Source organism: Mesoplodon densirostris, chromosome 3 (assembly GCF_025265405.1).
Source record: "Mesoplodon densirostris isolate mMesDen1 chromosome 3, mMesDen1 primary haplotype, whole genome shotgun sequence".
Taxonomy (NCBI): domain Eukaryota; kingdom Metazoa; phylum Chordata; class Mammalia; order Artiodactyla; family Ziphiidae; genus Mesoplodon; species Mesoplodon densirostris.
Genome location: NC_082663.1, coordinates 145213987 through 145239357, shown reverse-complemented (window position 1 = coordinate 145239357; position 25371 = coordinate 145213987). Strand labels below are relative to the sequence as shown.

The window sequence follows — 25371 nt, the reverse complement described above, 5'->3', positions numbered from 1 at the left end:
GTGGAGACCCCAGGGACTGTTCGGGATGTATGGGCCTAGGGTCAGGGGACAGTGTGAGGCTGGATTTAGTATATGACAAGGTCAGGGGTAAGTCTGTCTAGATACGAGTGGCCAGATAGGCCCTTGGCGATCTGGTCTGCTGTCCCTACTGCCCAAATGGGGAAATTGAGGCCCCTGACCCTCATCTGCCCTGCGTTCCTCCTAATAAGATCAAGCAGCGACCACCAGAACCTGGAACCCACCTGAGTCCCGCTCCTCCCAGGACTCATCTCCGCCCCTGCCCCCACCATGGCCTCCCTGCCCCAGCTCTGAGCAGTCCAGAGTCGCCTGGGGCCCCCAGATCCCCATCTCCCCCCAGGTCTGCTGTGCACCTGCTGCAGAACTCCTTTGATGGCCTCGCCATATCCTCAGGGGGCCACCGTAGGGCCCCGAGCCTCAGGGGTGAGGGGGGTTGAGCAGCACTCCAGGGTGTGTGTGGGGAGATCATTCTCATCTCCGCCCAGGGTTTCGGCCCAGGGTCACGCTCTGACACCCCACTCTCCTTCCTCTCAGCACCCACCAAGGTCCTCCCTCTCAACCTCCAACCTTCGTTCCCTCCCAAATCTATTCTAAAACGCCCTGCCCCAAAGAGCAACAGAGGCCCCGCCCCGGATCACGCTAATGAGACTCCGCGAGGCCCCGCCTCACGGGTTATGCAAATAACGCTCCCGGAGGCCCCGCCCCTCTCCCCGCCGCGGAGTCTGCGCTGCGCGGCGCGGCGCGGCGCGGCCCGGCCGGCCGACGGCATCTCCATCTCTGCGTTCGCTCGCTGGCCGGCCGTCTGTCTGTCAGTCCCGCCGCGCCGGGGCCGTCTAGGTGGAGCCGGGGCTCAGGCGGCGGCAGTCTAGACCCGGTGAGGGGGAGGGCCTTGGGGAGCCCCCTGTACCCCTTCTCGCCTGCTTCCGACCCTCGGTCTGTCTGGCCAGGGTTCGGTTCCTGTGGGTCGGGTCCCCTGCGGGTCCAGCGCGGGGAGGGGGAGGGGAGGCTGCGAGCTGAGGCTTGGGGACCGGGCTGGGGGAGGGGAAGATGGAGAGGGGACCCTGGTGAGGCTGACGGTGATTGTGTGGTTGTCGTTATGTGTCAGTGTGTGACTATGAGTGTGTGGGTTCAGGGGTGTCTGTGTGGTGTCTCTGTGACTGTGTCTCCTGTGGCTGTCATTTGCGGCTGTCGCCGTGGGTATCACTCTGATGGTGAGTGTGTGGTGGCTGTGTTGTTGGGGTCGCCTTTGAGTGGCCGTGTGACTGCTGTTACAGTGATTGTGTGGCTGGCTCGATGTCTGTATGGTTGTGTGCGTGTGACTGTCGTTGTGTGGCTGCTGTTGTGTGTTCCTTCTGATGGTGGGGGGGGGCCGTTATTGTGTTCCAGTGTGTGGCTGTGATCATGTGCCTTTCCTGTGTGGCTCTGTGTGCGAGTCTGTGCCATGGTCCATGTCTGTGCCCTCGTGTGGCCATGTGGCTGCGGTTGTGGATGGCACAGGGCGCTCCTAGGACTGTCAGTGTGGACGAGAGACTGTTAATGTGTGTCATCCTGTGCCTTGTAATTGGGGGTGTGACGCTGTGACCAGTTCCGTGACCCCCCCCCCACTGTGTGTGGTGACTCTTTTTTTGATGTGGCTCTTAAGTGTGTTGGCAGCCTCGAGTCTGTCCCTGACGGTGGTGGAGTGAGGGCTGTGTGTGGGGCTGTGAGGTGTGTGAAGGACCTCCTGTTGTGTCCCAGTGACCATGTGTGGGGGGACATTTGTTTGATCTGTGTGGGTGTCTGTGACAAGCCGTGTGCACACTGTGCTGTGTGTGTGTGTGTGTGTGCAGCTATGTGTGTAGTGGGTGTTGGGCACCTGTCTGAATGAGCGAGCCTGTCTTGTTCACCACAAGGCTGGCACCCAGCACAGGGCCTGGAACCCAGCAGGCCCTTGACCCTTGTTGGTGGGATGAATGAGTGCTGTGCGATGGTGTGTATGTGTGTGTGTGTGTGTGTGTGTGTGTGTGTGTGGTGTTTGGGATGGAAGCTCTGGCTGACTTGTGTACTCTGGGGGTGCCGGTGTGTGTTTGTGTCTCTAAGAAGGTGAGGGGGCCATGGCCAGGTGGGCATCTTGGGCATCTGGACTCTCTGGTGACCCTCACCCCCACATGTCACATTGCAGAGCAAGCTACGTGGATGGGGCACTGGACCCAGAGTGCCTCCCCTTACCTGCCTGGGCCTCAGTTTCCAAATCTGTGCAATGGGGGTGACCATCCCTGCCCTGCTGGCCGCCAGGAGTGGCTGTGAGTCTGTGGGCGTGGCAGCGGCCTGCAGGAAGTCATAGGGCCCTTTCACAGGTGAGGTTAGGCTGGGAGAATGGGTCAAGCAGGTGTGACTGCATTGGCCTATCAGTGCTGGGGATTGAGGTTAGACTGGGGGGAGGGGAGAGCACACTGACGGGGAGATAGCCCTCTCTTGATACAGGAAGGTAGACGGGCTGGGAGGAGGGGGAAGGAGGGAGAGAGGGAGAGGCAGCTGGGAGAGAAGGAGGACCTGGCCATCAGCCTGAACCAGTCAGGCACAGCCCATGGGGACAGGAGAGGGAGGCCCCTGAGGGCCATGGGGGAAGTGGTATAGGGGGAGGGGCTTGGTGGGGGTGGGTGACAGGGAACATGGCGTCTCCTGTAAAGCATGTGGGGAAAGAGTATGGGGTCTCCTAAAAACTAGTGTGGGTGAGGACCCTTCTTTGTGGGGGAGAGGTCCACATTAGTTGGAGAAGTCTGCTAAAGGCCAAGGGCATGGGTCCCACATGCTAAGGAGGCCAGGCCCTCCTAAAAGGTATGGGGTCAGAATCTCCTGTGTAGGCTGTTGGAGGAGAAGACCACTATACAATCTGTGGGGACCCCAGCAGAGGCTGAGCTGAGCAGGTTGTGTCAGGGGAGGGTGGTGCCTCCAATGGGCAGGGGCAGGGGCAGGGGCAGGGCAAGACCTGCCTATGTGGAGATGTGGCCAGAAGGCTCAGGGGGCGGAGCCAGGGCTCCTTGGCTGTAGTCCGAGGGGCCAGGGATGGGGGCCAGGTTGTGGCCAGAAGACTCCACAAGCAGGTGACCTGAGCCTCCCCAAGGCCCCACCCTGGCAGTGCCACTCCCTCCCCTCCTCCACAGGCCCGGCCTTCACCATGGCGGGAGGGAGACCTCAGCTGAAGAGGAGTTTCTCCATCATTCCCTGCTTTGTCTTTGTGGAGGTGAGGAGCACAGTACCTCCCCTGCCCAGACCCTCAAGGGGGAGGAGGCACTTTCGGAAGTGGCAATCCGGGGTTCAACCCAGCTCTGCCCATCCTTAATGTGGGACTCTGGGCACCTCACTTACCCTCCCAAGCCTCAGTTTCCTCATCTGTCAAATGGGCATAATTACAGTCCCTCTCTCCTAGGACTGTTATGAAAGTAAAATGGATTAATTCATGGAAGAGGTTTAGTATGACGCCCTGCCCACAATAAGAGTTACACCTGTGGTAACTCTAGTATTTCTATCAGTAGTATTTTTACTTTCTCTGTTGGTCTGTTCCTCCACTACCCACTCTCTCTCTCTCTCTCTCTGAGCTCTGGCCCTGTTCTCTCTCCCTCTTCCCAGTCCCATCTCCTCTCTCCTCTTCATCTCTCTCTCTATCTCTCCCCCTTGTCTCTGTCTCCATCTCTGTGTCTCCATCTCCGTGGCCCAGCTCAGGCCTGACCCTCTCTCTTCTTACTCTGTCTCTCTCCTCACCCTGGCTGGGCGGCAGTCGGTGCTGCTGGGCATCGTGGTCCTGCTTGCTTACCGCCTGGAGTTCACGGACACCTTCCCCGTGCACACCCAGGGCTTCTTCTGCTATGACAGTACCTATGCCAAGCCCTACCCAGGGCCTGAGGCTGCCAGCAGAGCACCCCCGGCCCTCATCTACGCCCTGGTCACCGCTGGGCCCACCCTCACGGTGAGACTGGGGGTAACCTGGCTCAGACTGTGGGAAGGGCCTTCCAGGAGGCAGGAGGGCCAGGTGGAGATGGGTGGAGGGCTGGGCTTGAAGGCCAGGAAGACCAGGCCTCGGTCTTGCCCACAGATCCTGCTTGGGGAGCTGGCACGTGCCTTTTTCCCTGCACCACCGTCAACCATCCCAGTCACTGGGGAGAGCACCATCGTGTCCGGGGCTTGCTGCCGCTTCAGCCCCCCACTGCGGAGGCTGGTCCGCTTCCTGGGTGAGTGACTCGGTCAGGGGTCAGCCATGCAAAAGGGCTATGGGCCAGGCTCAGATATAATAAGAATTCCAGGGGGGGAAGGCCTAGAATTGTCATGATGGTGACTTCATGGGGAAATAGGGATGTGGGCTGAGGTCAGTCATGGTGGAGGTTCTAGAGACATGGGTGGGGCCTAAGCCAACCATGACGACAGCTATAAGAGGACGGCCCCAAATTGCCACAAGGAGAGTCTCAGGCAGAAAAAGCACAGGACAGACACCAGGGGGCCCTGGGGGCAGGGAGATGAGAACGCTGGCTACACTTTGAATATGGTCCCAGCCATAGCTGGTGGCCTTGGGGTAGGGCAGAGCTCATCCAAAATGGTGGTCCCTCTGGCAGAGGGCTGGAGATCCAGCCCTGGCTGAGTGGTGCTCCAGGAGAAAAGTGATCAGCTCAGTAATAGCGAGTCCAGGGGCAGGTATAGGAGCCCCAGAAATGCCATCACGGTGGTCCTAGGAGGTCCCTGGCATGGGCCCAATCCTGATGTAATGCTGTTGAGGGGTCCCAGCCCAGCTATAATGGATTCCAGAGGAGGGCCCACTCCTGGCATATTGGTAATCCCAGAGGGACAGAGGCCAGAGGCCCAGAATGCCATCATGGTGGTCCCAAGGGAAGAGGAACATGGCCCAGCTATTACGGGGTATGGTGTTAGGGGGAGTCCCAGCTATGCTTTAATGTCAGTCACAGGAACAAGGAGACAGGGGCCTATATGAGCCGTAGGGGGGCTCACAGGAGGACGGCTGCTGGGCCCTGGCATGAACCCCCTTTCCTACCCCACCCCAGGGGTCTACTCTTTCGGCCTCTTCACCACGACCATCTTCGCCAACGCAGGGCAGGTGGTGACCGGCAACCCGACGCCGCACTTCCTGTCTGTGTGCCGTCCCAACTACACAGCCCTGGGCTGCCCGCCACCCTCACCGGACCGGCCAGGGCCCAACCGTTTCGTCACTGACCAGGGTGCCTGTGCTGGCAGCCCCAGCCTTGTGGCCGCTGCGCGCCGCGCTTTCCCCTGCAAGGACGCTGCCCTTTGCGCCTACGCCGTAGCCTACACAGCGGTGAGCCCCAAAACGGGGGCACGGCAGTAGGGGGCCTGCCAGCGGGCAGGAGACCGTCTGGGCTGGAGCCTCCAATCCCTCACCGAGTGAGGCCAGGCATCACTGTGACACCGTCCCTGGGGCAGAGGCTCCCACTCCTCCCCTTGGACTCTGGCCACGCCCCCCTTGGTGTCTGGCCACGCCTCCTGACCCACTAATGCCACACCTGAAGGAGGCTATTGGCTCAGCACCCTGAAGCCTAGCCAAGTCTCCGCCATGCTACAGGTCCTGGATATTGGCTGGGTGACTCGGTAATGGGCTTTCAACTCCATCCCCTGGAGCCCTTGCCCTCCAGTTTGTCCTCGCCCTATATTGGCCTGGCCACGCTCCTGACTCGACTTCACTGGAACTTTCTAACTGTGTCCCCTGTCTTCCCCTGGTCGCACCCTCTGTTGCCTCGACTCCTTTTTCTGACATTGGGGACTCTGCTTCTAACCCTGTCAGTGGTCCCCAGGGGTTTGGGGACTCCACCTCCTGGAGTCCTGGACCTGTCACTTAAGCCCTGACTCCACTCTCTGACTTTGTGGCCACACCCTAAGCCAGCAAGCACCCTTCCCCATCCCACCTGGACCTGGGCCCCAGGTCCCCCAGAGACCTGAGCCTCAGACCCTATCCACTGCTCTTTGGTGCTCAGGCCACACACACCCCCATCCCTGCAAAGGCCCAATGGGGGTCCATGACTCCATCCCCTGAACTCCTGTCCCCCGGGCTCTGTTCCCTGGAGCCCCTGGCTGGTGCCTCCAGTCCCATTGCGGCTTCTCAGGATTCTGGCCACACCCCCTATCCCTGAGTGTAGTGTCCGCTTGGGTTTGGGAACTGCTGCTGCCATGTCTCCTCTGACCCATCCGGCTCCTGCAGATGTACGTGACGCTCGTGTTCCGCGTGAAGGGCTCCCGCCTGGTCAAACCCTCACTCTGCCTGGCCCTGCTGTGCCCCGCCTTCCTGGTGGGCGTGGTCCGCGTGGCTGAGTACCGCAACCACTGGTCTGACGTGCTGGCTGGCTTCCTGACAGGGGCGGCGATCGCCACCTTTCTGGTGAGCCCCCTTGCCATCCATCCCTGACCCAAGAGGCAGGACTGCATGATGGTGAAGGGTGTGGACTCTGTACCTTGGGCAAGTCCCTTAACCTTATGTAGCTTGGACATTCTCATCTGTGAACTGGGATAACGGGACTGGGACCAAGGTAAGGCGAGTGAGGCACTCGCTTTGAGCACAAAATTTAAGGAGGAGCCAAAACACTCAGTAAACAAGATAAATCATATTTTAGTGGAACATTTTTAAAAATCAAAATTAATGCAAAAACCCATAATGTCCAAAATACCAAAGGTTTAAATAAGGACAGGATCAGATCCTCTTACACAACTTGGCCTTACTTGCCTCCCCGTGTGGAATAAGTAGTAATAGTACCTATCTCTTAGTAAAGTGGAAAGAGCAGTGTTGGGCACATAGTAAGCGCCATAAAAGTGTTAGCTGTTTTTGAAATCCTGAGCCTCAGTATCCTTATCTGAAAAATGGGGATGGTAATTTACCTTATTGGCCTCAGGCCTCAGCATGCCCCCTCCCTCTGTCACAGGTCACCTGTGTTGTGCACAACTTCCAGAGCCGGCCACCCTCTGGCCGAAGGCTCTCCCCTTGGGAGGACCTGGGCCAAACCCCCACCATGGACAGCCGCCTCGAAAAGTTAAGTGTGGCCCAGGTAAGGGGGGCCGGGGGCTGCTCCCGGCTGGAGAGGGTGGTGGGTGGAGGAGGACAAAGGAGGCAGGAAGTCAGGCAGGCAGTGGGGGTCTCAGGGCCATGGAGAGGTAGAGGGATCACTCATCTCTGTGGACCTAGGTCCTGGGGGGACCGTCCCACAGGATGCAAGGGTGGGAACCCCCTCTCCCTCCCAAGGGAACATGGTTAATCCTGAAAACTTGTTGTCTTTTCCATTGGGCTCTCTGCCCGATGAGCCCCTTGTGGCTCTGGCCAGTGGGGCCCAGGGGGCCGCTAGCCCCTTCCCTCTGCCTCTTTGTCTCAGGAACCCGAGGCCTGCAGGCCGCATTCGACACCGGCACGGCTCACCCCATCCAGTGAGTGTCGAGGGAGTGGGAGGATAAACAAGGGGACTTCCAGATGGCGGTCACTGCCACAGAGGTCTCACCTGTGCTCTCATGACCCCTCCCAAGCTTTCTAACCCCCTGACTTCTGATCCCTAGAGCCGCAGAACTGCGCCCACCGTGGCCACCTGATCCCCAGCTGCGTGTCCTCCAGGGCTCCAGCCATGTGTTCATCACCCCGTGTGCCCCGCCCTCGACTGAGGTCTGAGCCAACACCCTTGCCTCTGCCCCTGCCCCTGCCAGCACCAACCCCCAGCCAGGGCCCCTCGCCCTCCTCCCCTGGGCTTGGGGGGCCGGGCGGGGGTGGTGGCCGTGGCCGGAAGCTGCTGCTGCCCACACCCCTTCTGCGGGACCTGTACACCCTTAGTGGACTCTATCCCTCCCCCTTCCACCGGGACAACTTCAGCCCTTACCTGTTTGCCAGCCGTGACCACCTGCTGTGAGGCCCAACACCCACCCAGAATCTGCCCAGTCCCCATTTCTTCCCTGCCACGCGTGTGTGTGCGTGTGCTGTGTGAGTGCCAAAGCCCTTGTCCCCAAACCAGCCAGGCCCAGACCTCAGAGCATGGCTGGAAGGACATCCAGGGGACCCCCTGCCTCTCTTGCCCTCTGGGACATCCAAGTGGGCATAGTTGGGAGATGGGTCCTTGCCTCCTAGGATTGCCCTTTTAAGGGCCAAGGCCTGACTCCACTGGCCATTGCCCAGCCAGTGGGAGCCCCCCAGTTCTCAGAATTCTGGCCAAAAGGAGTTTACTCCAGCCAATAGGAGCCTCCCCATCATTTCTTAGAATCCTCAGGCAAGAGGGCAACTCTAGCCAGTGTTCAGCGTCTGAACAATGAATAGGAGTCCTTGGTTCTCAGAATTTCTAGGGTGGGTGGGTATGATTCCAGTCAATGGGGGACCGCCCATGTCTAAGCATGTGCAAAGGAGAGGAGGGAGATGGGGTCATCTTTTGTCATCGGGTCCTCTCTCCTCAGAGAGTCCAACTGGAGGGTGGGGGGCAGGCTCCCCCGTGGCAGGGTACTTGGGGTACCCCTTCCTCTCTCAGCCCCTCCCTCACGTGCAATCTCTCACCCAGTCCCTCCTAACTCCCAACTTATGCAGGGCTTGCCCCACTTCAGAGGTTTTGGGGTTCAGGGTGCTGCATCCTTCCTTGTCTGTGCCCAGGTCACCCCAAACCCTTCTGTTATTTATGAGGGCTTTGGGGAAGGAGTTTTTTTTTCTTAGAAGCCACCCCTGTTCTTCACACTGCCCCCCATGCCTCAGCCTCATACACATGTGCCATCATAGGGGTACAGGTGGAGCAAAGAGGGCTCCCCACCACAGGCAGCCAAAGGCAGTGGGCAGGGGAGACACTGCCCCCTTTTCCTGCCCCCTCCTCATCTTTAATAAAGACCTGTTTGTAACAGAAGTTTGGCCACCTGCCTTCCTCCCCCAGGTGGCAGGGTGTGGAGGACTTTAATTTTGGGTCTAGGTGTCAGTGAGGCTGGGTGTGAGTGAGTGTATTGTCACAGGGCGATTGTGGAGAGGCAGCATGGGGCTGTGGGGTCCGTTACTTGGCTTTAAATGCTGGCTCAGTATTTCCTGGCTGTGTGGCCTCAAGAAAGTTAATTAACCTCTCTGTGCCCTTGTTTCTTCATGTCAAATTTGAACAGCCCTACAAGCCGCATGTAAGGCACACAAACACACGGTGAGGGGCCTCATAATGACTGCCTTCCCCAGGTGGCTAGCCTGTTTCTGACCATGGCCAGGGTGCAGAGGGCACAGGGAATTGGGTGAGGGGACCCTAAGGGTTCTAATAGAAGGGGATGCTGAAGGCTGTAGGAACCTCCAAGCTGAATCCCTGACTACATGGATTTGAGCAGGGGTTCTGATTATGGGTTCTGCTGAGAACCAATCCCTGAGGACCCAGCAGAGACCAGGGAAGGTAGGAGGGACATGGAGCCACAGACCACCTCCCCCACCCTGCATATGCTGTGGCTCTTAGGGACTTCAGACAGGCCATTCAGGGCACGGAGTCATCCAGAAACCAGGAAAGGGGAGTCTGCTTTCCTTTCTTTCTCGTTTATTCATCCATCCACCATTTATTCATTCAGCAAACACTATGGAGCACCCCCTGCCGAGTGCCAGGTGCTGTTTAGTTAGGCACAGGGGCTGCAGCAGTGAACAGAACAGACACACAATCCTGCCCTCATGGAGCTCACTTTCCAACACCTGAGAGACAATAAACAAGATAAATAAACTATACACAAAACCACAATTCCAAATTTCAAGAAGGTCTGGAAACCAAAATTTGTTTCTCATTTGTGGCAAAACCTGACCTGAACTGACATAGGTTATTATAGCTTTCCTTTATTTAACTTTATGTGACTATTCTTATGTTTTGCCGAAGATAAAGTGTTCGACTTAGAATGTTATCCCAGGTCCAACTAGGGGTGTTATTCAGTGTGTAGTATTTACACCGTAGTACCTTTCGAAAATCTGAAAAATTCTGAATTCTAAACTGTAGGATCAAGGATTTAGGTCAGGGATTGAGATCGCTGATATGTTAGATTGATAAGTGACAGAGAAAACTCAAGCTAGAGAAGACAATGGGACAACTCTGGGATGGGGAGACAGCTTGCAATTTAAAGAGGGTGGTCAGGGAAGTTCTTTCTGAGCAGTTGGCACTGGAGATGAGGTGTGAAGGAGGGAGGGAAGGGAGCCATGCAAGTATCCACAGTGTGGAGCTGGGGGAGCGTTCCAGGCAGAGGGAACAGCAAGAATGAAGGCCCTGAAGTGGCAACGTGCCGGCTGTGTTCGGGGAACAGTGAGGACACCTGTGCGGTTGGAGCTGAGCAAGCGACAGGGAGATGGAGGGGGAGGAGGTGGTGGGGTGGATTGAGGGCTGCAGGGAATGAGATGGACGCATGAGAGGGCTGCAGGCAGAGGAGGAACAGAATCATGGAGCCCCCTGCTTCACCGCCCAGAGCTTCTATTTCCAGGGCTTGCACCCCTGAGGCCCGTGGTCCCTCCAGACGCACAGCTGCCTCCACGCGGGGAGGAAAGAAGCAAAATTTCAGCACAATGGACAGCGCCCTACCGCAACCCGGTTGGCGCTGTCCGTGGTCCTGATGTTAAGCAGAGGCCAAGAAAGGGTAAAGGCGGGGCTGCCAGACACAAAGAAGTGTCTGGGCCCGCTAGAGAGGGTGGAGACAGCAGCCCTGGCCTTGCACGCACCCCCATCCCAGGGTGGATAATTTTAGGTAGAAAATTCAGACTAAGGGACTTCCCTGGTGGTCCAGTGGGTAAGACTCCATGCTCCCAATGCAGGGAGGCCGGGTTCGATCCCTGGTCGGGGAACTAGATCCTGCATGCGTGCTGCAACTAAGAAGTCCACATGCTGCAACTAAAGATCCCACATGCCACAACGAAGATCCCGCGTGCTGCAACTAAGACCCAGTACAGCCAAAATAAATAAATAAATAAACATTAAAAAAAAAAAGAGGGCTTCCCTGGTGGCGCAGTGGTTGAGAGTCCGCCTGCCGATGCGGGGGACACGTGTTCATGCCCTGGTCTGGGAGGATCCCACATGCCGCAGAGCGGCTGGGCCTGTGAGCCATGGCCGCTGAGCCTGCGCATCCAGAGCCTGTGCTCCGCAACGGGAGAGGCCACAACAGTGAGAGGCCTGCGTATCACAAAAAAAAAAAAGAAAAAAAGAAAAAAAAAAAGAAAGAAAATCCATACTAAGATGTGCTTGCTTATTCAAAAGGCTTCTTGAGGGCTTCCCCGGTGGTCCAGTGGTTAAGACTCCGTGCTTCCACTGCAGGGGGCGCGGGTTCAAGCCCTGGTCTGGGAAGATCCCACATGCCGCGGAGCAACTAAGCCCGTTCACCACAACTACGAAGCCTGTACTCCAGAGCCCACGTGCTGCAACTACTGACCCCACGTGCCTAGAGCCCGTGCTCCACAACAAGAGAAGCCACTGCAGTGAGACCCCCACTCACTGCAACAAAGAGTGGCCGCTGCTCGCCGAAGCTAGAGAAAGCTGGTGCACAGCAAAGAAGATCCAATGCAGCCAAAAATAAATAAATAAAATAAATAAATTTATTTTAAAAACTGAGCTCTGACTTATAATGTAAGTTAGACCATGACCCTCCTGTGCTCAAACCCTCTGTTGGCTCTTCATGGCACTCTATGTAAAAACCAAAGTTCTCCCAGTGCCCCCAGGCCTTTGCACTTGAAGGTGCCTCCACCTGGAATGCTCTTCCCCTACATAGCTACACAGTTCCCTCTCTCAACTCCTTCAAGCCTTTCCTCAAGTATTACCTTCTCAGGGAGGCCTGCCCCTACCACCCTATTCAAAATTGCAAAAACCAAACAAACAATTGGCCCTTCCCTTCCCTGTGCAAACTTTTTTTCTTTTTTTGCACACACTTATCATCTGCCCATAGACTATTTAAACTCTTCATTATCTCCTCCCTCGCTAGGATGTCAGTTCCAGCAGGACAGAGATTTTGTTGTCTGTTCACCGCTGAACACCTGTGCCTCCTAGGTCAGGGCCAGGCACACAGTAGGTGCTCAATAAGTGTTTGCCAAATGAATGAACTAATCACTTGAGGATGCTGATAAACCAGGGAGGCACACAGACTGACCCTGAGCTCTCCACCTCCCTGTCCCCTCACCCTGCGGTCCTGCCTCCTCCAGGGAGCCCCTCTAAGGTAAGAGTCCTTTTGTCAGGACATGAAGATGGGATCCTGAGAAGGGAGGGAAAGAAGTACCGTGTGCATGAGAGATACACCTAATGTCTGCATCTCTGCCAATATACTCACTCAGCTACATTTAGGAGCACCTACTCTGTGCCAGGTACTGTTCTAGGAGCTGGGGACCCAGTAGTGAAAGAAAGAGGGACCCTACCCTGGTGGAGCTGACATACTAGTGGGGAGAGAGGCAATAAAATAAATACATAAGGTTGGAAGTGGTAAGTTATTTGAAGAGAAATAAAGATGAATAAGCAATTAAAGAGTGAAGGGTGTGTGACTTTACACAAGTGGTCAGAGAAAGCCTAAGTAGGTGATATTTGAGCAGAGATCTGAATGGAATGAAAACAATTAGGGATAAATATCTGGGAGCTGAGTGCTCTAGGCAATGGAACAGCAAGTGCAAAGGACTTGAAATGGGCTGTGTTGGGCATACTCCCATGTATATAACTGTGTGGAACTGTGTGATATGGGTGTCACTACTGGGTGCTTGTGTATTTAGAGTGTTGCAAAGTGAGGTGAACCATGGGGCTGAGGTTGTGCATTTGACAGGGGAATGTAACAGCATGCCTCATGTGTGTGTGTGTGTGTGTGTGTGGTGACAATGGTATGGTTGTATCAGAGTGTGTTTTTGTATGTGTGCAAGGGAAAGGGGGTGGGGGCATGAATGTGGGATGTATGGGATGCGTTGTGTCAGGATAGGACATGGCTGTGAGCATGTGAGTGATGGGGATTCTGGATGTGAAATATATGCAGAGATGCTGTGTGTGTGTGTGTGTGTGTGTATGTATTTGTAGAGGGATGTGGGGGTACCCGGCTTTGTGAGTGGGTGTATTGGGGGATGTTGTGGAGCTGTGTTCTGGCCCCAGAGGGAGAGAGAAAGCCCTGGAAATCTCAGTTCGGCCCTGCCCCTGGGTCTCCTGGCAACAGCACCACTTTGAAGTTACCAGGAGACAGAGTTGCCAGGGCAACTGGGGCGTGAGCGGCAGCTCTGGGGAGAAGTCTGGGTGAAGAGACCCAACCAGTGATCACTTGATCATTCACCTTGTTCCTCCTTCTCTCCCAGTTTCTCATCAGTTCTACCTTCCTTTCTTCATTCATTCCTTTAACGAACCTGTACCGAGAATTTGCAATGCCCTAGGCACTGACTGGGCACTGGAGATACCGAAGTGAAAGTGACAAACAAAGTCGTGCTGTGGCTCTCCCTCAGTCTCCCAGCCCCTTCATCTTTGCCTCTTCTCTCCTGGCCCTTTTTTAATTCTATGGTCCTGCCTCCCATTGTATCCCAAGCAGGACTCCAGAAGCCCCCAGGCCAATGAGGAGGCCAGCTGAGATGAGACTCTTCTTATAGACCCTCAAAGACAGCTGCTTTGCTGTCTGACGGATGTTTTGCACACGAATGTCCTCAAGCCTGCAGCCCCCCCATTTGTGCAAGTACTCAGGTACAGAGAGAGACACAAGCACACAGCTCCTCCATCTCTCCCCTTCTTCATTGTCACTGGGTGACATCAGCAGAAACACACACATACGCATCACAATATTTCTGAGATACCATGTGCTCCATTTTACAGGTGAGCAAACTGAGGCTTGGAGACTTTAAGTAATGTGTCAGTGATTAGGGCCTACTCCCTCCAACTCTCAACCCTTGTATTGTCTGATTAGCTTATTAGCTCAGAATAACAGTATTCATGCTGCTTCCGCCAGCGGACTCACCCAGGGAAGGGCCTTATCTCCCTCAAAGGCCTCCATTCCTTCCTCAGACTAGGTTATTTGCCCCTTCACCGGGGGAGGAGCTAGGAAACGTCGATCTAGCTTTGATGAATAGATCATTGGACCAATGGAGAAGCTAAGTGCACTGTAACCAATGCGACCCCGTCCTGGGCGGGATCAAGGGAAGGAACGGGCCGCCGATTGGACAGAGGTACGCTGCGAATGGCGGAGACACTGAGGCGGGTGCTAAACTCGGGCAGCGCGGCTGGCCCCGGGGAGAACACAGCTGAGGCTGAACCGCCTTTGCTGCTGCTCGGCGGTCACGGCTCTGGAAAGACAGCGCTGCTATTCGCGGCGGCCCTGGAGGCGGCAGGGGAAGGCCGAGGCCCTGTCCTCTTCCTGACTCGGAGGCCTCTGCAAAGCCTGCCTCGCGGGACTGGAGCTGCGCTCGAACCCTTGCGGTTACAGGTGGGGCGGAGCGGGACCGGAGGCGGACCAGCCAGTAGCGAGGCGGATGGAGGATTGAGTGACAGGCAGAGACAGACCAATGGCAGAGACGAAGGGAGGGCAAGCCGGAGCAGCCATTATGGGACGGAGTCTGGAACGAGTTGGGGGTGGGACTATGCGAAGCTTTGTTAAGATTGAGTGAGAAACCATCCAATGAGGGGGCGGAATTAGCAAAGGGTGGCGCCCAAAGAGTGGAGTCAGGGGCGAGTAGGGGCGGGGCTAAACACGGGTCGGGTGTGGACAGGAGTTTCTGGGCCGCAGGAGTCAAAGCTGGGGTCGGACGCTATGGGCAGGTTTTCCGTGGAAAGATTGCCCTAGAGATTTGACAAAACGATATACCTTGTTCTTAACTAATACCGGGAAGTGATGAGTGCAGAATTAGAAAAACAAAAAATAAAATGGGGTGGGGGGGCGGGCGTGGCGAACAGAAGAATATTCGACCACTCTTGAGCTAGCTGCTTCACTCTGGAACCAGCGGTCTGGGGAGTGAGAACCACGTCCAGGAAAGTATGCAAGGAAGCAGGGCTGCTATAGCTGAGGGCCTGGCTTCCTGTGATGAATCTGGCCGTTTCCTTTTTTCCTCTCTCTAGAAGATCCGCTTCCAATACCCACCCTCTACCCGTGAGCTCCTCCGGCTCCTGTGCTCTGCCCATGAGACCCGGGGGCCAACACCCTCTCTCGTGCTGCTCGATGGCCTGGAGGAGTACCTAGCGGAAGACCCCGGGTCCCAGGAAGCCGCCTACCTGGCCGCCCTGCTTCTGGACACAGCTGCCCACTTCAGCCACCGGGTTGGGTCTGGCCGGGGCTGTGGACTCATTGTGGCCCTCCAGACCCAGGAGGAGGAAGACAGTGCGACTGCCCTGCAGTTGGCACTGCTTCAGAGGTATTTCCCTGCCCAGTGCTGGCTGCAGCCCGATGCACCAGGCCCAGGACAGTACTGCCTCCGAGCCTGCCTGGAGCCAGGTGGGCTGGGTCCCAGGGCAGAGTGGCGGGTGACTTTCCGACAAGATGGAGAGATGACAGTCACCCCGTGGCCCATGCAGGCTGGTGACACCAGCCTGCACAAGGGTTCAAGCTTTGGAGGCCAACCTTGAGGTCTGGAATGTGACAACCTCTCTATGCTTCACTTTGCATGGCTGGAATACCTACCTCAGGGACAGATGCAAATTCAGAGACCTAAAGGATTATAAAGGGCTTTTTCTCTCATAAATATAGCATTATCCTGTACCTATTGTCAACATATTGTTTAATTTTGCTGTTTTGAACTTTGTAAAGAGTTTCATGATAAATGTAATCTGAGACTTGCTTCTTCTCCCGCTCAACATTGTTACTAAGATTCGGCTGTGGGACTTCCCTGGCAGTCCAGTGGTTAAAACTCCATGCTTCCAGTATAGGGGACACGGGTTTGATCCCTGGCCTGGGAACTAAGATCCCACATGCCATGCAGCGCAGCCAAAAAACAAAAAACATTCGGCCACATTTTTTCATTCATTCCTTTTTCTATACTTTGTATAATTCCTTGGGTGACTATACCCCAATTTACTCATCAGATTGACTTATTTACTGCTATTAACACTCTTGTACACATATCCTGGTTCATGTGTGTGAGGGTTTTTAGGGTACATACCTGGAAGTGGCATTGCTGGAGTAGAAGGTATGCATACGTTCAGCTTTCCTAGGTTATGTCAAACTATTTAAAAGTGGTTAAACCAGAACTCCCATTGAGCCACTTGTCATCACAGTGCTGTCTTAGGACAGGGCCTGATTCAGAATAAAGCCCTAGGAATGAATGTTATTGGTATTATTATTAGTGGCAGGGACTAGCTAGCAGCTCATTAAACAGCTTTTCTCTCTTGGGTGCACAGCTAAACTACATTTCCCAGCTGTCCATGGTTCTTGCTAGGGTCACATGACCATTTCTGGCCGGTAGAATTTGTGAAGAAGAGATGGCGCCCACCTCTAGGCTAGGTCCCTAAAGGCCACAGAATCTTCTGCTGTCTCTCTCTTGTTGGCTGGCAGGATGCAGAGGATCCATCTAAAGACCCCAGGGTAGCCCTGGGGGATGGTAAAGCTACAGTCTGGGCTTCTGACTCATCCCAGGGATAGCTGCCCACCTGTTTGAATTGAGAAATGAGAAAATATTTAATGTGTTAAGCCACTCAGTTTCAGGGCAGCTTTGTTAGGGCAGCTAGCATAACGTACTAACTAATTCATTTTATTATTATTATTCAGATTGCCAGGTCAGAATTTCAGACTGAACTCAAGGCCTTTTACTGCTTCTCCTATGGCCTGGGCCCAGGGAAAAGATGGGGCTTACAGGTATTTATAGAAGTCATGACAGAAAACTTATATATATTTATATATCTACACAAAACACTGTACATTTAAAAGTACTGCAAGGTTGTGACTTTCTGACCAGGATGAATTGAGCAGAAAGCCAAGGTCAGCAGGCCTCACTGACCCTGCCGGATAAATCTTGGGCCTGGAGTAGCACTTGAGGTCATTCTGGGTCCCCGTGCATCTGAGTGCTGGAGTCCTAGGAGCAGGCCACGTAGCTCGGGGGTGAAGGCTCCGGGGCTGGGATGAGACTGTTCTCATAAGGGTTGGAGTAGGGGCCATTGGATGAGCCCCTCTGGGCTTCCTGGGAACCCCCAGAGCTGTAGTCAGTTGAGATGCCAGAGTCAGACACCACGAGGTACAGGTACTTTAGGTGGGGTGGGGTAGGGGGCAGCTCAGGGGGAAGTGCCCTCGGGCGCAAGAGCTGGGAGCTGGGATCCAGGATGGTGTACTCAAAGCTGGCAGCCGAGGCCCCCTCTGGCCCAGGCTTCAGGGCCAAAGCAGATGAGCAGGAGGATGCTTCTGAGGCTTCATCCATGGCTGCTATATCCAAATCGCCACCAGGCTGTGGGAGGTCCTCGCTGGGTGGGCTCCGGGGCAGCAAGCACTTGTCCAGCACCAGGTAGCTGTCTTGGGCATGCTCACTGCCCACCAGCTCCAACAGGGGCCCCTCATCATCTGCCCCTGGCTCCACTGCCTGTGTCACCCCCCAGCAGTGCTCAGAGAGGACCTCCAGGGGGGCAGGTGGGTCCTCTGTGAAGGGGGTGCAGGGGCTCCACCACAGACAGCCATCAGTTTGGTACAGCCACAGCTGGGGAAAACAGCAGCAGCCTGCTCAGAGACTGGGGATTCAGCCACAGGAGCAGGGAAACCCCAGGCCCTGATGGGACAACCAGGCCACCTACCTGGAAGTTACCCTTGTGGGTGGTGAAGAGGCCCTCAAACTCGCTCTCGGGGCTTGGGATGCCAGGCCATATCTTCTGCTTCAGAGTCCTAGTGAAGCCAAAAGAAACGAATACCTGGGCATGTGTCATTGAACATTCACCAGCACCCCCTCAGCACCAGTCACAGGGCAAAGATACTCCTAGCCCCTTGTGATCATGATGAAGGCAGAGGAGTGCGTGGGGCTGAGGAACAGGGGCTCGGCCAAAGCATCTGCCAGGCTCTACAGAAGGGCAACTGGAACAAAGTTTTGAAGGATGCATAGGAGTTCAATATGCTCCCTCTAAAACCCACCCAGTCTTGTCTGAAGGTCCATTATGTTACTTCCCTCCTTACTCCTTTCCATAGTTCCCCAATGCATTCAGAATAAAATCCCGATTCCTCCCCACAGCCCTGCAGAAGACCCTGCATGGTCTGACCTCTGTCACCTCCTTCATCTCGTCATCCACCATTACCCCCTTACACACTCTTCTCTGGCCATACAGCTCTTCTTGCAGCTGCTTCAATGTTCCAAGCTCATTCCCACCGCAGGGCCTTTGCACTTGCTGGGTTTTCTCCCTGCTTTTCATGTGGCTGCCTCCTACCAGACTTCAGGTTTCTGCTCTGATGTCACCTCCCAGAGGCCTTCCCTGACTATCCTGTCATGGCCCCACACCCCATTTATTTCTGTGATATCACTCATCACAATTTATAATCAAATATCTGTTGATTCCCTTATTTGTTGTGTGACTCAGCTATGAGATCCACAAGGTCAGGGATACGTCTGGTTTGTTCTACACTTTCTCCCCAGTGCCTAGCACATAGTTGGCATTCAGTATGTATTTTCCAACCAAGTAAATGAACAGGGCATTGAAAGACAACTAGGAGATTGCTTGGCAGACATGGCAAGAAGGACATTCCCGGCAGGAGGAACAGGATGTGCCAAGCCTTGGGGGTGTGAAAACACATGGTTTGTACTTGGAATTACAAAAACCTCAGGATGGCTGGTCATATCGTAAAGCATCTAAGGAGCTTGACAACAGGGGTGGGAGACACATGGGGTTAAATCCTTTCAGTAAGCCCATCTGGTTGATTTTACAGACGTTGATGAATTTGGGGAAAAGTACAAAGGAATCCAAGAAGGGGCAGCCACTGAGGTAGGAGGAAAACCAGGTGAAAGTATGCCCAAGAGCAGAGAACTTTAAGTAAGAGTCTGCGTCTGACCTGGATTGCATCCCAGTCCTACCACTGACTCCTCATTGTGTGACCCTGGGCAAGTGCCTGCCCCTCTTTGAGCCTAGGTTCCCACAGGGAAAGGAGAACGTTGGTGGGGAGGAATCTGAGCCAGGTGCCGAGTGGGGCGCTCACCGGCGGTGGGAGAGCAGGGTTAGCACGGCCAGCAGCAGCAGAATGAGCACGAGGACGAGGGAGAGCGTCAGGATGAGGGGGTCCAAGTCTGGGGAGCAGGGAGGAGGTCAGGGCGGTGAGCTTGCCCCATGCTCCGCCCGGCCCCTTCTACACCCCTGCCTGGGGCCTCACCACTAGCCGTCAGCAGCGACACAGGCTTGGACCAGGCGCTCCAGAAGCCACCGAAGCTCGGCTCGGCCATACGCGCGCGTACCCTGAAGGTGTAGCGCGTTCCGCCCCGCAGGTTGCTCAGCACGCACTCAGTGCGGCCGTCGAGGATCTCCACCTGGAGGCGGGGCCCAGGTGAGAGGTGTCGCCAATAGGGGCGGGGAGGGCAAAGGAGAGCATGTGAGGGTGGACCCTGAGGGACCGAACCAATCAGATAAAGGAAGAACCGAGCCCAAGCATGGGGAGGCGGGCAATAAAAGCAGGAGGCGGGGCCCAGGAAGGGTCGGGGCCAATCAAGATGGGGCCCCAGGTAGAAGAGGGCGGGTTCGGGCTATTTAACTGCGGGGCCAGAGCACAGAGGGGGCGGGCCCTGAAGAAGTCTAGGGTTTGGGACAAGGGTTAAGTGGGATTGAGTCCAGGTGGGCTGGGGAAAGGGGACATTGGGAAAGGGGACAAGTCGGTGGACGTGGAGCTGTCTTGGGCGGGAGGTGGAGGGGCGAGGCCATGGGGGCGGGGCCGTGGTGACCGTCTGGGTGGGACCTAGAGGGCCTGTTGACTCTGGAGCCCTTGGGGCTAGGCCGTAGGAGCGAGCCTCACCCTCTGCGCGCCACCAGCGGCGTTCTCTGCCGAGATGTTCACCTCATAGCGGATGAGGCTTGCCATGGGTGCCCCAGGCGGTGGGAGCCAGCGCAGTACCACATGGCCGCCCTCGTCTGCCCGCCGCGCCAGCAGCCCAGCGGGAGGGTCTAGGAGCACTGTGGAGAGGGGTTGCTCAGGTGGGCGGAGACTGGGACTCCCTCCCGACCACTCTCCCGTTCCCAGCGCTCTTACCCACTTCGTTGATGTGGATAATACGGCGGTAGCGTGAAGCGCCCGAGGAGGCCGCAGTGACGCGCAGCTCTAGGGGCACGAAGCTCGACGTGTCGGCTGTAGGCAGCGAGCACCAGAAACGCACCAAGCCGCGGGTGGTGGGCGCCTGATGCAGGCGGCACGGCTTCCACGGCTCACCCCTGTTCGCCCAGGAACCAGCGAGGGTAGGGAGCAAGTTGGGAGGCATTGCCGGGACCGAGGGTGCGTTCTGGACACTACCACCAGGGGGCGTCGCAGCCCCGACGTACGCGACGCCTTAGTCCTGTTTTGGAGCGGTGTTGTCCCAGCCCTTTAGTTTGGGGTCTCACTCCAGCAGTGATCATGGGAGTGTTCCAGCCCCGACCACTAGGCAGCGTGTCAGCCCTGACCCCGTGGGCTTCCCAGTAGTGACTACCAGCGGAGGTGCCATCCGGCCCCTGGCACCAGAAGTCCCAAAGTGCGAGCTCCGGGGAGCGCTGCTAGGCCTGCCCGCCCCCTCCACCTGTGGGGCGCTCCACCTGCCCCGTCGGACTCACTCGAGCTGGTAGGAGAAGCTGTAGTTGTCTGGGCCGACCCCGGCGCTTGCCGCTTCCTCCCAGAAACACACCAAATCCTCCAACCTCTCGGTGAAGCACAGAAACTCTTCAGGCTCGCGGGCTGTGAGCAGGGCCGCTGGGGATGGGGGCCAGGGGAGGGGGTCAGGAGACCCGAGCCCCGTCCTCGGGCCACAGCATCCTCCCCTCCCTCCTGCCGCCTGTGCGGACCGATAAGAAAAAAGCCCCGCCCCTCTGTCTACCCCAGCGGGGCCCCTCGAGGGGTCTGTAGAAGTGCTGCCCCCCGAACTCCCATGCGTAGGTTGCATGTCTTATTGTCTCCCCACACACGCCCGCCCACCCCGCGACCGGCTGAGCTGAGCGCAGCCTTCAAGGCCTCCGCCTCCCGCTGCCGGCCCCGCCCCAGCCCAGGACGTGCGTGCGGGTGAGTGTGTGTGTGTGCAGGAGGCGGGGTCCCCTATCAGCCCCGGCAGGCTCCCGGCTGCCCGATAGCGCCAACCGTGCCCCCCGCCCCCGCTCCCTCAACCCCGCGGACCCAGGGATATGGCGCCCGCATGCAAACAGTGTTTACAGACGCCTGCGGCCGGGCCTCTCTGACTCGGACCCTGGTTTTAGCCTCCCTCCCCCACTGGAGGGTCGGCTAGGTCCCCTCCCCTTGGGGACTCTAGACCACAGGGCCTAGAACCAGCACCACCCCTGCCCCATGTAGTGTTTAGCATGTCCCAGACTCCTTGAGAAGATAAAACAGGACACTTACGCCCCTCTCTAGCTTCTCCCGCAGACGCAGTCTGGGGATACAGACCCGCAGTATGCCATATCAGGTCCCAGTCTAGGGTTCAGACACCAGCTGGGGCTCCAGGACACAGACTCAGGTTCAGAACCTGGCATAGCCCCCAGGACCCAGGCTGGAAGTTCAGGCCCCAGAATTGCCCTCCAGGACCTAGTGCGGGGGTCCATACTCAGCTCCACCCTTACCTTTGCTTTCAAACTTGGGGTCCGGTGGGTTGGGTGGGGGAGCCCAGGTTGTCCCAGCAAGTAGGAGACAGAGGAAGCCAACTCCAGGCCAGAGGGGTGCCCTGAGATGATACATGATGCAGCCCCTGCCACGGGAGGCCCAGGGCTCCTGCCCCCCACCCTTCCTCCACCCCAGGCACAGTCCACAGCTGGGTCAGCAGCTGCCTCCGCCGGACACAGCTGACCAGGCCTTCCCGGCCAGGCGCCTCCAAGTGGCAGCTCCCCCGAGGGGGCGGGACCAGCAGGCAGCCTGGGCTGAGATAAGAGGGAGGCAGCCGCCCTGCCGGGCCTGGCTAGAGAGGGCAGAGGCCCTCCAGGGCCTGGGGGCCCCTTGAGGGGTGGGGTGGGGGGTGGCGGGAGCAGCTCTGGTTTCTGCGTAGGACCCACTTTCTTGCTGTGTGACCCTGGACAGGTGACTTACCTTATCTGAGCTTCAGCCTTTTCATCTGTAAAATCCGACTTGGTACATAGCAAACATTCCAAAAATGTAAGCTACTGATATTATCGTGCTAATCAACATCTCTTCCCAGTCTGGGTAGGAAAATAATAATCGTAATAGTGAGAAGCGGTTGAGTGTTTGCACAGTGTTGGGCGGTGCTGCCGGACAGTATGTGCGAAAGAGCCTGCATTTGTAAAATTACATATATTCTGGAGTGTGAGTTTTCATTTGTGATTTTTTTTTTCTGCTTACATTTGTATACTATTGGGATTTTATTTTACAAGGAATGTGCAGTTCTTTTAATAATCTGGAAAGTATAGAACAAACTATAAAAGCTTTTCACCTGGGCTGAGCTTAAACTGGGGTAAACACCCTCCCCACAGAGGTACATGCCTGGGGAAGGCGGAGCGGGGGGTGCTGAGACCTACCTCATTGTGGCAGCCTGCCCCAGATTAGCCAATCAGAGAGCTCCATTCCAGGATTTCTCTGGTGGCGCAGTGGTTAAGAATCCGCCTGCCAGTTCAGGAAACACAGGTTCGAGCCCTGGTCTGGGAAGATCCCATATGCCGCGGAGCAACTAAGCCCATGCGCCACAACTACTGAACCTGCGGTCTAAAGTCCGCGACCACAGCTACTGAGCCCATGTGCCACAACTACTGAAGCTCACTCGCCTAGAGCCCGTGCTCTGCAACAAGAGAAGCCACCGCAATGAGAAGCCCGCCCACTGCAACAAAGAGTAGCCCCCGCTTGCCTTAACTAGAGAAAGCCCGCGCCCAGCAACGAAGACCCATAAATAAATAAACTTATTAACTAAAAAAAAACCGGAGGGCTTCCCTGGTGGCGCAGTGGTTGAGTGTCCGCCTGCCGATGCAGGGGACACGGGTTCGTGCCCCGGTCCGGGAAGATCCCACATGCTGCGGAGCGGCTGGGCCCGTGAGCCATGGCTGCTGAGCCTGCGCGTCCGCAGCCTGTGCTCCGCAACGGGAGAGACCACAACAGTGAGAGGCCCGCGTACCGCAAACAAACAAACAAAAACAAACAAAAAACCAACAACAAGAAATTTTTAATTTTATTTATTATTATTATTATATTTTTGGCTGCGTTGGGTCTTGGTTGCTGCACGCAGGCTTTCTCTAGTTGCAGCGAGTGAGGGCTGCTCTTCGTTGCGGTGCGCGGGCTTCTCATTGTGGTGGTTTCTCTTGTGGAGCACGGGCTCTAGGTGCACGGGCTTCAGTAGTTGCAGCACGCGGGCTCAGTAGTTGTGGCGCAGGAGCCCAGTTGCTCTGCGGCATGTGGGATCTTCCCGGACCAGGGATCAAACCCATGTCCCCTGCATTGGCAGGCAGACTCTTAACCACTGCGCCACCAGGGAAGTCCCGATTGGTCTTAATGTCTTAATACTTAGAGAAAAAAAAATCCTGTAAAGTAGCGTGCTGTGTGCTTAACTCTGTTTTTCATGAGGCCCTAGATGTTACCTAGATTCTTCTAGCTCCTCTCCCACTCCAGACGATGCCTGGGCATCCCCCATTATTGTTCCAGGGACAGGGTTTAGAACCCTAAGGATTGTTTTTTTTTTTTTTTTTTTTTTTTGCATGTTCACCAGAATTCTCCCTTTTCCTACTAACAGCAAATGTAATTTCTATTTACATGCCCTTCCAGACTACATTCCTGTGATTTGAAATGTCTCTGCCAGCTGACAGAATGAGCACAGGACCCAGGCCTGGCCAATGAACATATCACATTCCTCTGAACACAGTGATTGGCTCAGGGGTGGCTACAAGACACGCTGGTCCAGTCAGCATCTGCTCTGGGACTTTTGCTGGAGCTGATGGGATGAAGGGCTTTTCCTTGCATGGGAAGGTGGAGCTGGTGAGATGTAAGCCTGGCACTGCCCCAACGAGGGTGAGGCTGCCTTGGAGTGGGGCAGTAGTCATTTAAATGTTCTTTTGGCTACTGTAATAGAGACCCAAATCATAATGTGATGGCTTAAATAAGATAGGCATTTAGTTCTCTCTTTTGTAACAATCCAGGTAGCAGCAACACAGTATGGCTGCTCCCTGGTCTCAGAGGGCCACACTCCTTCCAGTTTGTGGCTCAGTTATTCAGAGGGTATGAACCACCTACTCCAAGATGATCCACTCCACGTCTTCATTCTAACCACCAGGAGGCAGAAAAGGGAGAAGGAGAGGACACAACCCTTCTCTTCAAGGGCTGAGCCTGGAATTTACCCACCTCCTTTCCCTTTACATCTCATTGGCTAAGACTTTGTCATATGACCACATTTTGCTGCAAGGGAGACTGGAAATGTGGTTTTTACGCTGGGTAGCCAGCTAAAAATCAGCGTTTCCATTACGATAGAAGAAGGTGAATGGATTGGAGACAATGGACAGTCTCATTCTCAGAGCAAATCAGAGGCAAAAGATTTTGTTGCAAAGTCCTGGTGACATCTTTTGAGTCCCTGGATCCAACTGTGCCTGAAGCTGGACCCATGGAACTTTACAATTACACAGGCATTCATTTCCTTTTTTGCACATACCTGTTTGATTTGGGTTTTTGACCACTTGAAACAGAAAGAACCCTGATTAATACAGTTAGATATAAAGCCCCTAGTTGGTGTCTAGCAGAGTGGGAGTTCATGAGTCAGTATCATTGTTGTTGTTGCTGTTGTTGTTATGATTATGTTGCGGGTGGCCCTACAGCTCACTTCGTCTGTGCCTTCTCCACCTGTTTCTTCATCCTACCCCAGTACCGCTAGCTCACCCCTCTCATCCTCACAGCCCTTAATGACTCATGGGTGATAATGTTATTTGTCTCTGATTCCAATGAAATTTCTTCTTCACTCTCCCATATACATGGCAGAAAAGAATCATACCACCCCAACAATGTTGAGGGAGGGAGTCCTGAACCCTCTGTTTGTGACAGAGACCCCCCTGGATTCAAGTCATGCCTCACCCAACCCCTTTCTTAGGGCTCTTAAGTTTTTCTTTCTTTCTTTCTTTTTCTTCCTTCCTTCCTTCCTTTCTTTCCTTTAATTCTTATCTTGATGAAAAGTGAACATGAAGCACAGGCGCAGAACAAACAAGACTGACTCCTTTTTCATAACTTTGATCACTATTTGCATCCATTTCTATCGCTTCAGATGTGTCTCCAACAGTTACAAGATTTCTCTGGGGGAGGGTCTGACCCCTGACACCACACCCCTTTCTATGTTTATGGGATGAAGCTCTCCACCAGCCACCCATGGGCTGATGTCTTTGGAATAGGGGTCTG

General features: G+C 55.5%; 3 protein-coding genes across 8 annotated transcripts; 2 read left to right on the top strand and 1 right to left on the bottom strand.

Moving 5' to 3' along the window:
* The first annotated feature begins 742 nt into the window (after positions 1 to 742).
* PLPPR2 (phospholipid phosphatase related 2) lies at positions 743 to 8962 on the top strand. 6 transcript variants are annotated; one of them, XM_060092263.1, is made up of 10 exons: positions 743 to 892; positions 2180 to 2354; positions 3162 to 3241; positions 3776 to 3964; positions 4091 to 4226; positions 5097 to 5320; positions 6218 to 6394; positions 6933 to 7055; positions 7377 to 7428; positions 7555 to 8962. In XM_060092263.1, exons 3-10 carry the CDS (start codon positions 3176 to 3178, stop codon positions 7896 to 7898), a joined length of 1311 nt encoding a protein of 436 aa, XP_059948246.1. In that variant the 5' UTR covers positions 743 to 892; positions 2180 to 2354; positions 3162 to 3175; the 3' UTR covers positions 7899 to 8962. The 6 variants fall into 6 exon arrangements, with proteins under 6 accessions (XP_059948246.1, XP_059948247.1, XP_059948245.1 ...); XM_060092264.1 differs by having other exon boundaries at positions 3851 to 3964; positions 5049 to 5320; positions 7555 to 8961; XM_060092262.1 differs by having other exon boundaries at positions 5049 to 5320; positions 7555 to 8961.
* Positions 8963 to 14127: 5165 nt separating this feature from the next.
* Positions 14128 to 16154, top strand: SWSAP1 (SWIM-type zinc finger 7 associated protein 1). Its single transcript, XM_060092261.1, has 2 exons — positions 14128 to 14373; positions 15003 to 16154. The coding sequence occupies exons 1-2, from the start codon at positions 14128 to 14130 to the stop codon at positions 15504 to 15506; spliced, it is 750 nt and encodes a 249-aa protein (XP_059948244.1). The 3' UTR covers positions 15507 to 16154.
* A 794-nt stretch (positions 16155 to 16948) lies between these two features.
* On the bottom strand, positions 16949 to 21738 carry EPOR (erythropoietin receptor). Its single transcript, XM_060092260.1, has 8 exons — positions 21624 to 21738; positions 20631 to 20766; positions 20077 to 20255; positions 19843 to 20000; positions 19210 to 19363; positions 19039 to 19126; positions 17655 to 17742; positions 16949 to 17560 (listed from the first exon to the last, which is right to left on the bottom strand). Exons 1-8 carry the CDS (start codon positions 21736 to 21738, stop codon positions 16949 to 16951), a joined length of 1530 nt encoding a protein of 509 aa, XP_059948243.1.
* Positions 21739 to 25371: the final 3633 nt, after the last annotated feature.